This window comes from Maylandia zebra, linkage group LG2 (assembly GCF_041146795.1).
Source record: "Maylandia zebra isolate NMK-2024a linkage group LG2, Mzebra_GT3a, whole genome shotgun sequence".
NCBI classification, from domain to species: Eukaryota; Metazoa; Chordata; class Actinopteri; order Cichliformes; family Cichlidae; genus Maylandia; species Maylandia zebra.
In genome coordinates, this window is record NC_135168.1 from 43,324,579 (window position 1) to 43,338,499 (window position 13,921).

The 13,921-nt window shown below is 40.4% G+C and overlaps 1 protein-coding gene across 1 annotated transcript; it reads left to right on the forward strand.

Moving 5' to 3' along the window:
• Nucleotides 1-5: 5 nt before the first annotated feature.
• On the forward strand, nt 6-13,162 carry zgc:152774 (MORC family CW-type zinc finger protein 3). Its single transcript, XM_014412536.3, has 17 exons — nt 6-115; nt 251-323; nt 1,337-1,469; nt 1,707-1,927; nt 2,221-2,368; nt 3,192-3,345; nt 3,909-4,037; nt 4,636-4,755; nt 4,850-4,953; nt 5,169-5,297; nt 7,189-7,305; nt 8,752-8,829; nt 10,116-10,152; nt 10,255-10,583; nt 10,849-11,353; nt 12,193-12,356; nt 12,727-13,162. Exons 1-17 carry the CDS (start codon nt 14-16, stop codon nt 12,881-12,883), a joined length of 2,700 nt encoding a protein of 899 aa, XP_014268022.2. The 5' UTR covers nt 6-13; the 3' UTR covers nt 12,884-13,162.
• The last annotated feature ends 759 nt before the right edge of the window (nt 13,163-13,921 follow it).

Consider the following 13,921-nt stretch of genomic DNA (forward strand, 5'->3'; position numbering starts at 1 on the left):
CCCACTGCTCTGTATGGCTACGTACCTGCGCACGGAGAGCTCACACGACGAGAAGCAAAATATTCAGACGAAAAACATGGCGAGGTTAAGTGAGCATGGGATTCGCCTGAGTTCTGTAAGTATTTCAGATATTTGCTGTAGAGGATTCGCATTTGTTTCGACACTTTAGAAAACGTTCGCTACAGCGGCTCACAAAAAAGAGCAAGTGAAAGTTTAACTTGTTTTTTTAAATTCTTTTTTTCATTTCCAGATGAGTCCTTCCTTCCTGAACAGCAACTCCACGAGTCATACCTGGCCTTTCAGCGCTGTGGCAGAATTAATAGGTAGGCAATAAGAAATTTCAGGCATAATACAGAAACGCTGCACAGTCCCCTGCACCTGTTGCTGCAGCTTTTCGTGGTTTCTTTCGCACCGCTCTTCCGCTGTCGCGCACAAAGTTGGCGTGTTGAGCAGACATTTGTGTTGGTGCAAAAATGGACCGAACGGACTTCCTCTTTCACGAGTTTGCGCTCACACGCCTAAAGACGTGTGCTGGCAGCTGCAGACGCTGTGTTGTGGTAATAATCCCTTCGTAAAGTAAGGATAGAGGAGCTCGTTCCTTTAACGCTCTGCAGTTTGAAATCATAGTGCTGAGATATTAGTAACTGCTCAACTGCAGTGAGGTTTTCTGCAGTGTCGGTACTCTTACTTCTCGTGAGCATTAACAGAATCAGTTTGGATTATTTTTGACAAAATACATATAAAACTTATTGGTAAATATGCAGCAGTAGCTTATTTGCGCCTTTATGTGACATAAATGGTTCGTGTCTGGGCTGTCAACATTGCCATTCCTCCACTCTGTGCGCTCTCATTGGTTCAGACGTGCTGACCGTCTGTTGGCTGCTGAGGCTTTTTTAAAAACCGGAACAGCGAAGGGAGTGCGCTGTAGAAATGCATTCGCACCACTGTCCCACGTGAAAGTACAGGCTAAACTTTAGAAACAACAAAGGGAGCCACGTGCTTCTTGGAATAAGCTCGCAGTGATTCGCAATAACCCTGCAGAAAGTCCCAAACTCCGTATGTTCGATGTTTGTTGATCATGGTGTGATGCAATTAGTGGCTGTGCCCCACATTGAAGTATAGATTACAGCACATAGCAGTAGCATCCAGAGATCAGCAGTGGAGTTGTAGATCTAATGATTTGTTCCTGCAGCATGAGTCTCCTCATCTATAATGTGCAGTATCACTTTGACTATGCCTGCAGGAAGTTCACGTTGTAAAGAAATATAAGGAACTAGCCATCCCATGTGCTTCTCTTGTTTTTCTTATTTCCAATTTTCTGCCTGTCGTCTTCTAGACAATGCCTCAGACCCCGGTGTGTCCGCTAAACAGTTCTGGATAGATGTAGTTCATGAAACGGATCACCTCTGTCTGTCTTTCATCGATAATGGCAGCGGCATGACCCCCAACAAACTGCACAAGATGCTCAGGTGAGACACGTGTGAAGTTCACACACAAGGAAAAAAAGAAACATAGAAAGACACAGTAGTGCTGCATACCGATTGTGTTCCTCTTTTCTGCATTTAACCCACAGACACACACGCGCAGTTTCCAACTGTGGCCTCACATGTGCCGCTTTGTGTCACATTCACACATTAGGCTAGTTTTGTCTTCTCAGCTTGCTTCTCAGTGTTCGATAATTAACACTTGCTCGCTTTTGTGTCCAGCTTTGGTTTTACAGAGAAGGGCTCGGGTAGGGCCAGTCAGCAGGCCATCGGGGTTTACGGGAACGGCTTTAAGTCGGGCTCCATGCGCTTGGGGCGTGACGCGCTCATCTTCACCAAGAACGGCGGCTGTCAGACTGTGGGGATGCTGTCGCAGACCTACCTGGAAAGCATTAAAGCCCAGGCTGTCATCGTCCCCATTGTCCCTTTCAACCAGCAAACCAATATCCTTCACAAAGGGACTGGGAAATATTAGGATACAATATTAGGTTTACTTTGTGAATTTGCTGATGCGTAGACGTTCTACATCAGTATGACTTCCTGATTTTTTTAGTGTGAGAACTGATGAGATCATTTGAATGGCACAGGGTGTGTGGGTGGGGGCGGTGGGCAAGGGGTGACATGAATTAAAATAGGCAGGCCAAGTTTAAGGCAGATAACAGGAAACAAATATATTATGTATATGTGTTTATTACCATACATGCTCCCTTATGTTCTGACCTTAATTCGGTGTTACAGTTATTAGTTGTGACCGAGGATTCACAGGCCAGTCTGACGGCCGTCCTCGACCACTCGATCGTCAAATCCCTGGAGCAGATACATTCACATTTTGACTCAATTCCCTCCAAAAAAGGCACCAAGATATTAATCTGGAACATCCGCAGGTCAGAATCACATGTTCGTGTTACATTAAAGTTGAAACATGATAAGATAAGAGTGTTCCACACGACAAACATCTCCCTTCCACCACTAGCAGTTTGACGAAGCCAAATGTGTGAAATCTGTAATCTTGTTAGATAACTGTCATGATGTCAGTCATTTTGTCGAACTCTGTACAACAAAGCAGATTAGCGCAGACCTTATTACACTGTTTCTTTAGTGTCAGTCAAGTCAAAACATCTCGGTTAGAGTTTCCAAGTTGGCGTGTTGTGACCATTGGTTGAAAATACCACATGACACTGAGGAGTGTGCAAGCACAGTCAGTATCAGAGGGAGGCAAGTGGGTACAAAAACACATATGTAGTATTTGTATAAGCATGGTTCTAGGCAAATCTATGCAAAGTGACCCACATTCAAATGGAGAACAGAGAACCTCCTTAATTGAAGTTTTGAATTTTCTCTTTTCCTTCTTCAACTAAATTTCTTAGAGAGAAATGGTCGACTGAAGTCAGGTTCTTGTAAAGTGGTAAAAAGAACCAGGTCAGGTTTCTCATACCTCCTATTTCACTTCCTCTTCATGCTGGAGAGAGAGATGATCACCACAATGAGTATAACCATCCAGCATTTCAAGTATTGCCCTGTGATTCAAATCCTAGTAATTAGACACAGGAGGTAAAGCCATACAGTGACTTTGTGTTGCAAATCGTTCCCAATTAATGAAATGTCTTGCAAAGCCATCTGTGGAGCTTTCTAGACAGCCATTACAGCGTGTGCAGTGAAACACAATTACATGTTCTAACAGCTGCTTTCTTTCGTGCTATCCCGAAGAGCTAAAGACGGTAAGATGGAGCTCGACTTTGAGACCAATCCGAATGACATTCGTTTGCCTGAGATTCAGATCGAAGAGTTGAAGAAGGGGCTGAAGAATAGCGGATCCTTGAGAACTGAGCAGAACATCCCAGACATGCATTACAGTCTCAGGGTGAGTGGGTAAAAAAACACTTTACCATCTGTTATTATGTTAGAGCCTCTGTGGTCCATAATATTAATATTTGTCAGGGCTTGGGGACCTGTTCAGGAGGATTTTAGTGTTAAAGGTTGTGATCAGGGTTAGAGAAAAATTCAGGGTGTAGTGGTTGTGGTTTACGTGTGGGTTTAGCCATACAAGTGCTGTGTGTGTTGGGGGCTGGGTGTAAGAGTGTCTTCCACTTTTTGGCAGACACTGAGTACCTCCACACTACTGTAGACAAACTGTCAACCTTGTGGTTTTGTAGTAACACTGCCCCAGTTTCATTAAAAAAATGTTTTTTTTGCAGGTTTTAAATGATAATTCGCAAATTCTAAGAATTTACTTTTTGTTTGTAAATCATCTTTTTTTCATGTTTCAAGATTAAAAAATAAACCCGCTGGTGAAAAATGTGCGTTCACGAGTGGATTTCAACCGAAAGAGTATTTCATATTTAGAGTTTTCAGTTTTAAGCCTCGCTTATTTTCTTTCTTTTTTTTCCACCTTGTCCGTTTTATTTGCTTGCATGTTTATCACAGGCCTACCTCAGTATCCTGTATCTGAAGCCGAAAACACAGATCATACTGAGGGGGAAGAAGATTCAGGCCAAACTGGTAGCGAAGAGGCTGATACACATTGAGCATGACGTCTACAAACCCCACTTCAGTGTATCCTTACGCTATGTGTGTGTGTAACAGCCAAATTCAAGTGTAAACAGGAAGTGGGATTCGTGTGACTGTTGGAGATGAAGCATCTGTGTTACTTTACTGGGGTCTGGTAAAAAAGTTTAAAAAAACACACACACACACACTTTTGGTGCTTAACAGATGTTCATGAAGGGAAAATCCAAACAAGCTTCACAGTGGCAGTTCATGCGGTCTCATATCTAGTTATTATTTTTTTTTTAATCTTTTCATGTCTTCTAGAGAACTGAGATTTTGAAACTGGGGTTTTGTGTTATCGTGCCAGGGATCGGTTCAGCGCCCACAAAACCGAATTTTTAATCTGAACTTTATCTGTTTGCCTATCTAATATATGAATGCATGCAACAAACCAGACCTCAGGGGTAGGATAAGAGTTATGAAAATTCTGAATTATACTCTACTATAATTAATAATAAGGTCATTAATAATAATTGCATGAACAATGTTACATTTTTTCCATGTTTTTCTGTTAAAACAATTACATTAGTAACATCCCTTTAATTATATGAAAATTGCATCATTATTCTAAACTTTGTCAGTTTTCTTAACTGGTTTTTGTCAGAAAGACAAAGTGAAGGTGACCTTTGGACTTAACCCAAAAAACAAGGATCACTATGGGATTATGATGTACCACAAGAATCGTCTCATTAAGGCGTATGAGAAAGTGGGCTGCCAGCTAAAGGTAAAGTAAAATAATGTTGTGTGTTACAAATACTGTGAGGCTACCCTGGGTACCTGCCTCTGCTTAATAAATGTCACTCTTAAATTTCCTTCAGACTTCGGGCCTAAGAGCGGGCATTGGCGTCATCGGCGTCATTGAGTGCAATTTTCTGAAACCTGCTCATAACAAGCAAGACTTTGAGTACACCAAAGAGTACAGGTAACAAACAGTAATAAATCAGATAGTTGCTTTTTTTGTTTGATTGTTTTGTTTGTGAATATGAGCTGTTGAGTTGGAATAAATAGTTTCATCCTGTATGTACAAAGTTAAGAGCGAAGGCGGTAATTTGATCATGTAATCTTCAGTTAATTTCTTTTTCTGTCATTGTCTTATTTTAAACACATTTACAGTTGTTTCCTCTTTTTACTCCCAAGACTGACCCTCGGAGCTTTGGGCCTAAAACTCAACGACTACTGGAAGGAGGTGACAGAGAAGAAGGCCAGAGAGCGAGAGTTTCAGGCTCTAGACAAAAATGAGAAGGAGGTCCAGGAGGATGTCGATGAGTAAGTGTTAACTGTTTTGTTTTTTTTACACAGATGAAGTCAGGGCCAGATTTTGAAAAACAGTGAGGTCAGACAGTGGAAATAGTTGCTGTTAAATTTGCTGCATTATTAGAATGTTAATACTTTATTGTAAGTTATGTGTGATGCTTTCATATTACAAATTATAAACAAATAATACATTGCATAAACATTATATGTTGAGGCTCTGAATACAGGTTTACAGTATGAAAGCTGATAATTAAGCTATGGTTATTTGTCATTTTACCAAGCTATAAATATATAGGAAAAAATGCTTGTTTATAACACTGTTACAAGCTGACATTATTGTAGACTAATAATAATTTCTAAAGTTGCCATTACAAAGTTTTATAGGCCTATTAATGTGGAGTCTGTTGGCTAACTAAGGTGTTTTATACTCAGTGATGTTGCCATTATGAGGGGTGAGGCCTCAGTGTTCTCTTGCATGTCCGTCATTGCTTTGTATCATCAGGTGGTATTCATTGTTGCTGTTCTCACACAAAGGCTGCTGCAGCTGTACAGAGATCAATTGAAGTGGTCATTATGCAATAGGCTGGCTGTGCCCTTGGGCCATTTCTAACATACAGCATAAGCCTTTTTTTAAAATTCAGCTTTAAATTTTATTTCTAGTTCTAAAAAACAAAACTGCGTGGTGTTGTAGTGGTTAACCCTGTCGCCCAACGACAAGAAAGTTCCTGGTTTGAACCCTGTGTGGAGTTTTCATGTTCCTCATGTGCTCGTGTGAGTGCCCTCTGGCTACTTCCTCCGACAAACCAAAGATAGCATGTTAGGCTAACTGGTGACTTGAAACAGGCCATGGACGTGAGACGTGAAGGCTTGAAGTGTATGGAATAACGTACTGTATGGTGTGTTTTGACTTGTAGTCTAGAGCACTTGGAGTCAGTAAGACTAGAAAAGCCAGTCCATCACTGGTATAACGAGTATAGACCCAGACCTGATATAGCTGTAGTGCAAACAGTGAACACTCATCCAGTTCATCTGGCTCTAAATACGTGCCGAGTATTAAGTGCAGTTCAAACAGAAAGTCTAAATGTAGAACTCAGAAAGGTAGGAAAGGTAAATAAAGGTTGGGTGACAAGTATAAATAAGTAGGGTGGAGCAGACAGCTAGAGGAATAAAAAAGTAACGGATGCCAAAAAGCTAGACACATGGTAAATAGTACTATCAAAGGAGGAAATAATAAAAAAAACCTCAATAAACCCTTACACTGCGTTCAGTGGCGCCCAATATTATTAGTGCACTGCTTTTCTATACAGGTGGTTTACAAACATGTCACTGCTGATAATCTAACACTCCTCACTCACCCATCAAATAAGATCAGTGTACTTCAAAGCCCCTCTGTTCCACATCGCCGCACACTGTTTTGAGGAAACGTGCTGTTCAACTCGGAAGGGTTTCCCACAGTTTTCAGGTTTTTTCATGACCAAAATGTGGAGTGTTAATAACATATCCTCATTCCAAAGTTCAGTTCAGCCGCAGGCCAGTGCATGTTAGAACTTGGCTATTTATCAAAGTCATAATATCATATCTATATTAAACCAGAGGAGTGAGACTCAGGCTCTGGGGTAAAATTACAGAGACAAGGAACATAAAAATATCATCTATATGATCCGTTAAGCCAAAAGTTTATTTATAGATAGATAGATAGATAGATAGATAGATAGATAGATAGATAGATAGATAGATAGATAGATAGATAGATAGATAGATAGATAGATAGATAGATAGATAGATAGATAGATAGATCTTGAAGAGATCTGTTGTGTGCACAAGTCTAGACTTACTGAGATAAAAATAGTTAAGTATATCTTTATTGCCAACTTTATCTTACTGACAGCTGTTGTATTTACAGGGGTCCCATGTGGTTACAGTGTGAAGAGTGTCTCAAGTGGCGAAGCATCCCTGACGGCTTTTACAGAATTGCTCCTGAGAGCTGGACCTGCAGCCAGAACCCAAATTCACGTTACAGGTGGGTATTTCATATTATTTCTCGTGATTTTAACTGCACCACTGACTTGAGTAAGAAGCACAATTACACAATGAATGCAAAAGCTGAATCATGTTCAACAACACTATTTTCAGGAGCAACATTACACTGCTGGAAAACCTAATTATTTGTGTCAGGCAGCATTTATCAGTCTATTCTTCTTTCGGCTGCTCCATTGCTGGGCCACCACAGCAGCATCAGCTTCCACATAACCCTAACTCCTAACATCCTCCTCTGTCACGCTAAAGATTAATATCAGTCTGTACATGTTCCAGATAGCTTTTCTTCAAATTCTTTAATTCTCACTCGCTTTTGCAACTTTGTACTTTTGTGTTGCTCGCAGCAACAACTCCACCTCATTATTAGTCTATTTAAAAAACTCGGTAAAGCCGGAAAGTAAATAAACGGCAGACAGAAATGAGGCAGGCCAATCGTCTCGCATTTCACGCATGCACATGCGGCCGTTTTCGGTCATTTCAATGTGGACACACAACTCTCTGAAAACGATAGTGTGGACGCGGAAAACGCTGTTTTGAAATTTCTCCAGGCTAATGTGGACGTAGACTAACTTTGTCTCTCCAAGCTGCTCATCTTGAGCTGATATATTCATTTCTAATTTGGCCCATTCTGATCATTTACAATGCTCGCTCTAGATGCTATTCTTCTGTCTCGAATCACCTCTGGCATTTGTTTTCAGTCACTCCACCCTGGCTGCACTCTCTTCTTCCCCTCGCTTGTGTGTGTTCGCCTTTCCACTTGTCTCCCTCTCATTCACACACATTTTGTCGCTTCTGCTGGCTTTCATTCCCCCTCCCTCAGAGCATACCTCCACCATTCCAGGCTCGCTTCCACCTGCTCTCACTTCACATCACAATGCCACCAATGAACACCATTCTAGAGACAAAATTGATAGCTGAACCTCAGCTCTTCCTCTGATATACTCGTCATTTTATCAAGTGAAGCTAATCAGCTACCAGGTAACTTAACAAGCATGTTCTAATCTTGCTAAAATTAAGACTTCAAATTTTAGTATTATCTTAATGAAGTCAGAGCACAGAGTGGAGACACTGAATTTTAGCAGGCAGGCAGACCTATATTTTTTCTCTTGAGCTATTCTGTGGACTAGAGGTCAAGATATTTTAGCCTCTTCAGCATCAGTAGTCACCATTTCCTTTTTTTTAGTCTGTCTTTAATCGTTTAACTCTGCATGGTCATATTTTAGCGTTAATTGATCGAGCACGAGCCCTTTCTGAGCCCTGCGTGTCCTTTGCATTCATTTTCTCCCTTGTTTACTTTTTATTTCACTGCTTTTCTTAAAAAAGACAGATATTTCTAATGGCTTGTATGATGCAAAACGTCATTTTCAATTTTCGCCAAAGCCACTGCTGACTGAATTGAAAGTAAGCACAAGTCTCTTTGTCTTTACAGAAGCTGCTCGTCACCAGAGGAAACAGAAGAACACGAGGAGCTGTTAACACCGAGCTATCAGAAAAGCCACAAGAAACTGTAAATTCCCATTTCTTTACCCCTCTGAAACTTTGACTGTATGTGAAAATTCGTACATGGACGGATATATCGCACTGCAGCTCTTTCTGCATGCCTGCTTGCTCTTGTGGGTTCACATGCCGTTTTGTGGTTTCATGCACTTATTTCCGGCGGTTGTCCATGTGACTCTAAGCGTGTCTGAGAAAAGTTTACTTATGGTATCCTCTAACTGATAAGAATCAATTAGCTCTTTAAAATATGGTTCTATGTTGCTCATCAGTACACAAAACGCTTTAGGTCTGTTATTTAGACACTTAAGCAGACGTCAGCAGAAAGGGTAACATCTAATTTGCTTAAATTTGGCAACTTTTGACAGAAATCTGTTAAATACAAATGTACTAAGATAAACCACAAGGTTATAAACCGCTCACTGACAGCAGTTAGTGAGTGATGCACAGACTAAAGTGACTGTGGTCTTCCCATAGACTGTATGTAAAAGATGGATGTGACTTGAACCTGAAATCTTCCTAATGGATGACAGGGGCGACTACTTATGTAACAAAAAGAAACCTGATGGTCTGTGACAAAAACAACCCTACTGCTTAGTTCCTTAATGAATTTAGTAAACACTTTCCCGATGACTTGCTTGTTGCAGCATAATTTTTGTTTTATAACTAAATAACTGAGAAATATTCTGTTGAACTTACACCAAGAAACTCTGATTGTTTTACAGCCCTGGGTATTTGTGTGGCATTTACTTATAGCATTACTCTGGAAAGTTAACATGGTTTTTTTTTGGTGCACGGTTACTCAAACTTCCTCCCACAGTCCAAAGATATTCTTTGCTAAGTTGATTCTAAATTGGCTGTAGGTGTGAATGGTTGTTCGGGTCTCTGCGTTAGCCCTGCAGACTGACAACCAGTCGAGGGTATACCCCAGCGTTACCAGATACTGATGGTTTCCAGCCCAAAGCCTATTTAAAACCACCACTATGCACACAAAGCTGCCCAAGATATTGTTTTACGTTTAGTTTTAATCACCGTTGCACGGCATCGTATTCAGAAAATCCAGTGCCCGCAGGAGTCACACAAATAATCCTTAAATCAACAAATAACAGCGAAGTCTTACAGACAACTTGATTCATCATGTCTGATTAGGGCTCAGATTTACTAAGCAGAATAACTTGTGTGCGCAATCCCCGAATAGCCTTCATAGGTTCAGTTAGTTAGTTAGCTCCAGCAGAGACAATTATATTTACTGACGATAAACCAGAGCATAACGTGATTATCCGTGTTTTTATCTTGCAGAGAGTACTCCAGAGGCACAAAGCGAAAATCATTAGAGGTATGTAAATTTGTTTTTTTCTTATCTTTGTTGTGTTTTTCTCACCAACAGTAAAGGTCCCGTACTGTATCTCACAGGTGCGTTCTGCTGTTTTCATTGCAGGTGTCTGAGGTAGAGGAACAAGTGTCTAAACATCAAATAGTCTTACGGAGTTCATCTAAGCCCACCAAAGTGGAAAACGCAGATGAACTCACAGATCTAAATGACACTTTCGCGAATGACGATGCGGAGTCACAGTCGGACACGGACACGCAAACGCAGGAGGAGGCCGCTGGAAGAGACACGGTCACTAAAAAGAAGAATGAAATTGCAAAAGGAGCGTCGCCCAAGGAAAATGAGATAAGTGACAAGAGGCTTCAGGATGAAGAGAGCGACAAAACGGAAAACGCAGACATGGAGACAGAAGAGGAGGAGCACTTAGAAACTTTAAGGTGGGGAAAGATTGAATAAAATAAAAAAGAGAATCTAATTCCAGTCTAATCCAAGTGTATTGATGCAAACTTGTGCTTTAGATAATGGTTGGATATAGTGTAGTAGTTAATTTATATATATATATATATATATATGTGTGTGTGTGTGTGTGTGTGTGTGTGTGTGTGTGTGTGTGTGTGTGTGTGTGTGTGTGTATAGATAGATATATCAGTGTTTAATACCTTGTATTAACCGATTAACCCTCCTTTTTTGTAACCCCAAAAGGATGTCAGATTCAATATTGTGCGTTGTTAAAAAGAAGCGGTACCTTTGGAAGCTTCACCAGTCCGATTCAGCAGTTACGGATAAGGAGTTGCATTCTGGGAAACAAAGTGATATAGTCAAGACATTATCCCCAGAAAAAAACAAAAAGGACGCCAGCAGCCGGGTAGAGAACTCAGACACAAACCCACCGCAAACCCACACCGGCAACACGTGGCAGCACTCACTCCCCTCCACACAGACTGTGAAAGTGCCCCCGCTGAGCCGAACAGAAGGGCAGCAGAGCAGGGTGCTGCCCACGGAAGGGCTTAACCGGGAGGCTAAAATGCAGAGGCTGGTTGGGTTGGAGAAAGAGGCTGAGAAGCTCCGCAGCCTTCTAGGTCTGGAAATCACAAAGACAACTCAAGGAACGATGACAAATGATGACTGCGACGAAAAAAGTCCAACGCAGACGCTGGAGAAACCATCGGGACGCAAAGAGGTCGGCTGTCAGACGGACATGGCTGAGGTCAGAAACCATTTAGAACCATTTTTGCCTTTTTAGTTTATTTAAATGTTGGTTAGACTAAAGTTTAATGTAGTCACATTTATCCTATCATGATTTTCTTTTGATTCTCATCATTCCTTCTTGTAATGAGCCTCTTTTGATATTTACTTTAGTAGTTATTAAACACTTGAAGGACATGGTTAAAGTGGCCTATATACATTGATTTAAAGCATATATTTTCAACAATATAGAGTTTCTAGGTGATATCTTTTCACACCCCACTGCTTTATTTAATCATTAGCAGTTATTAAACTCTGGCTCTCTCTCTTCCATAGTTTCCTTTTGTCCCGTCTCTCTCTCTCGTCTCCCTTTTCTTTCCTCTCACTACCATCCGGTCACAGCGGATAGCTTCCTGAGCCTGATTCTGCAGGAGCTTTCTTCCTGTTAAAGGGGAGTTTTGCCCTTGGCACTGTCGCCAAGCCCTTGCTCATAGAGCATCGTATGATGACGTCATTTTTTCTGATGTTGTAGGGTCTTTTTACCTTACAATATTAAGCACCTTGAAGTGACTTCTTTGTGATTGGAGCTTTAAATTAAAAAAAAGTGAAATTTGATTTGACTTGCAGAGCTGAATTTAGCTACTAAAATATATTAATCTAAGGTAATCCCAAGTATAAGGTTTGATCATCTTAATAAGTAGTTGAGTGTTTTGTAATCATACGAACAAATCAAGCACAAAATAGTGAATTATTAAGAAGAATGATAAATACTGCAGTGTAATGTGATTTATTTTAAACCTGTTAAATCTGATTTAAATGAAATCTAAATGAAAACTTTGATTATCTCCTGCTGTCTATCAGTGCTCTACTTCATCCTCTGGCCTGATTCAGGCTGCAGAACTTCACGGGTTAAAAGCTGTGAGTGAGTCCAACAACCAGCCTGAACTGAGCAGAGCCAGGAAGGAAAAGACTGACAGCCAGACGAGAACAAGACTCAGTGACACTGAGGCCCGTGAAGACAACAGGTGAGTGCGTTATACAGACATCCACATGCAGCTGTGTAGACAGGGATCCCAAGCTATATATTGATATTGTTCTAATTTGAATGCCTAATGCTTAATTTATATTTATCTTCATCTGCACAAAGTACGTGTAGATAAATCGATCGAGTATCAGTCAAGACTGTGATTTATTTCACATCAACTTGATAGGTTTTAACAGGTTTTAACAAAATGATAAAGGAACACCTCGTAAACATCTCACTTGTAGCCTTTTACACCTATTCATACACGATACAAAAGCTCAGTTCTCCCAGAAAAAATTTTCTTGGAACAAGAAGTGAAATGTGAGCTGTTTGGGTTTCTTGCTGTAGTGACAAATCTGTTGTACGCTCAGGTCTGTGCAAGAGAATCTGCATGACATCCGCCACAACGTGGTAGTGCTTCTCACGGCACTCCTGCCCCAGCTGGACCTGGCCGGCATCAGCCTGGACACCAATGATGTAGACAACATCCTGCAGCAGATCATAGAGGTCAACTCCCTGAAGCTATGATCAGCAGTCCAGCAGAAGTCAATTATTATTCGTTGTGTTACACATACTTACACAGTTGTGTTTGGATCAATTAAACTATTTGTTACTTCAGTATACAATATGCATACGTTAATAATTCTCTTTCTGTTGATTTGGAGAGTAATGTCATTCCCATGTTTTTCATATTCCTGGTGCTGCATGTGGATTACGTGTATAATAATGGAGATTATAAAACCTGGTAATATTTGTGTTCCGTGTGGTAATCAGTTTGCAGTGTTAAAATAAAAGACATGTATCGAATTACTTTACCTCAGTGTCTTTCAATTTACAAAATTACAGTTCAGGTGTATAAAAAAATTGCCCTGCACTGATTACAAGCTGCGAGTGCCAAGAGTTCTTGTTAAGCAAGAGGCTGGGAAAAAGAGACAGGAGAAATGCTAAGTACTAGTTTGCAAATCGTTTTTATAAAGAGAGTTAAGAGGAATAAAAGTTGTAACTTAAATTCTTGTAGCTAACCGTCAGGGTCAAGTCACCAAGTCTGACTACTCGTACTTGTGAAGCTGTCTTGTACATATGGCAAACGGTTGTCACATCATTTTGAATACTTGTGCAGTATAATCTTTAAGAAACATGAGCATGTTGGTCATGATGTCAGTTAGAAAATATGAGGGTTTTTTTGTCTCAGTTCATCCATTAATTTTTTTAACTGTTGCTTTTCATTGTTCTGCTGCTTTTGTTGTTCTTTTTTAATTAGCTATTTAAGATGCTGTACACACTCGGTTGCTGTTTTCTAAACAGGATTTGTTATGTTTGCATTAAAATATTGAAACCAGTTATTGCTCACTGCATCTCTGTTTTTACAGTTTTTTCTGATTGCTTACAGTTTTTGCTCGTTGCTTGAACACATTTGGCAAAACGTCGCTCATTGTGCCAAAACTCTAAACACAAGTAAACACGACACAACACTGGGAAATATACCATACACATCTGTGCCAAAATGAAACTCCACTCCCAAAACCTAAACTCTGCTGTCAAAACCTAACATTCCTCTGTCAAAAT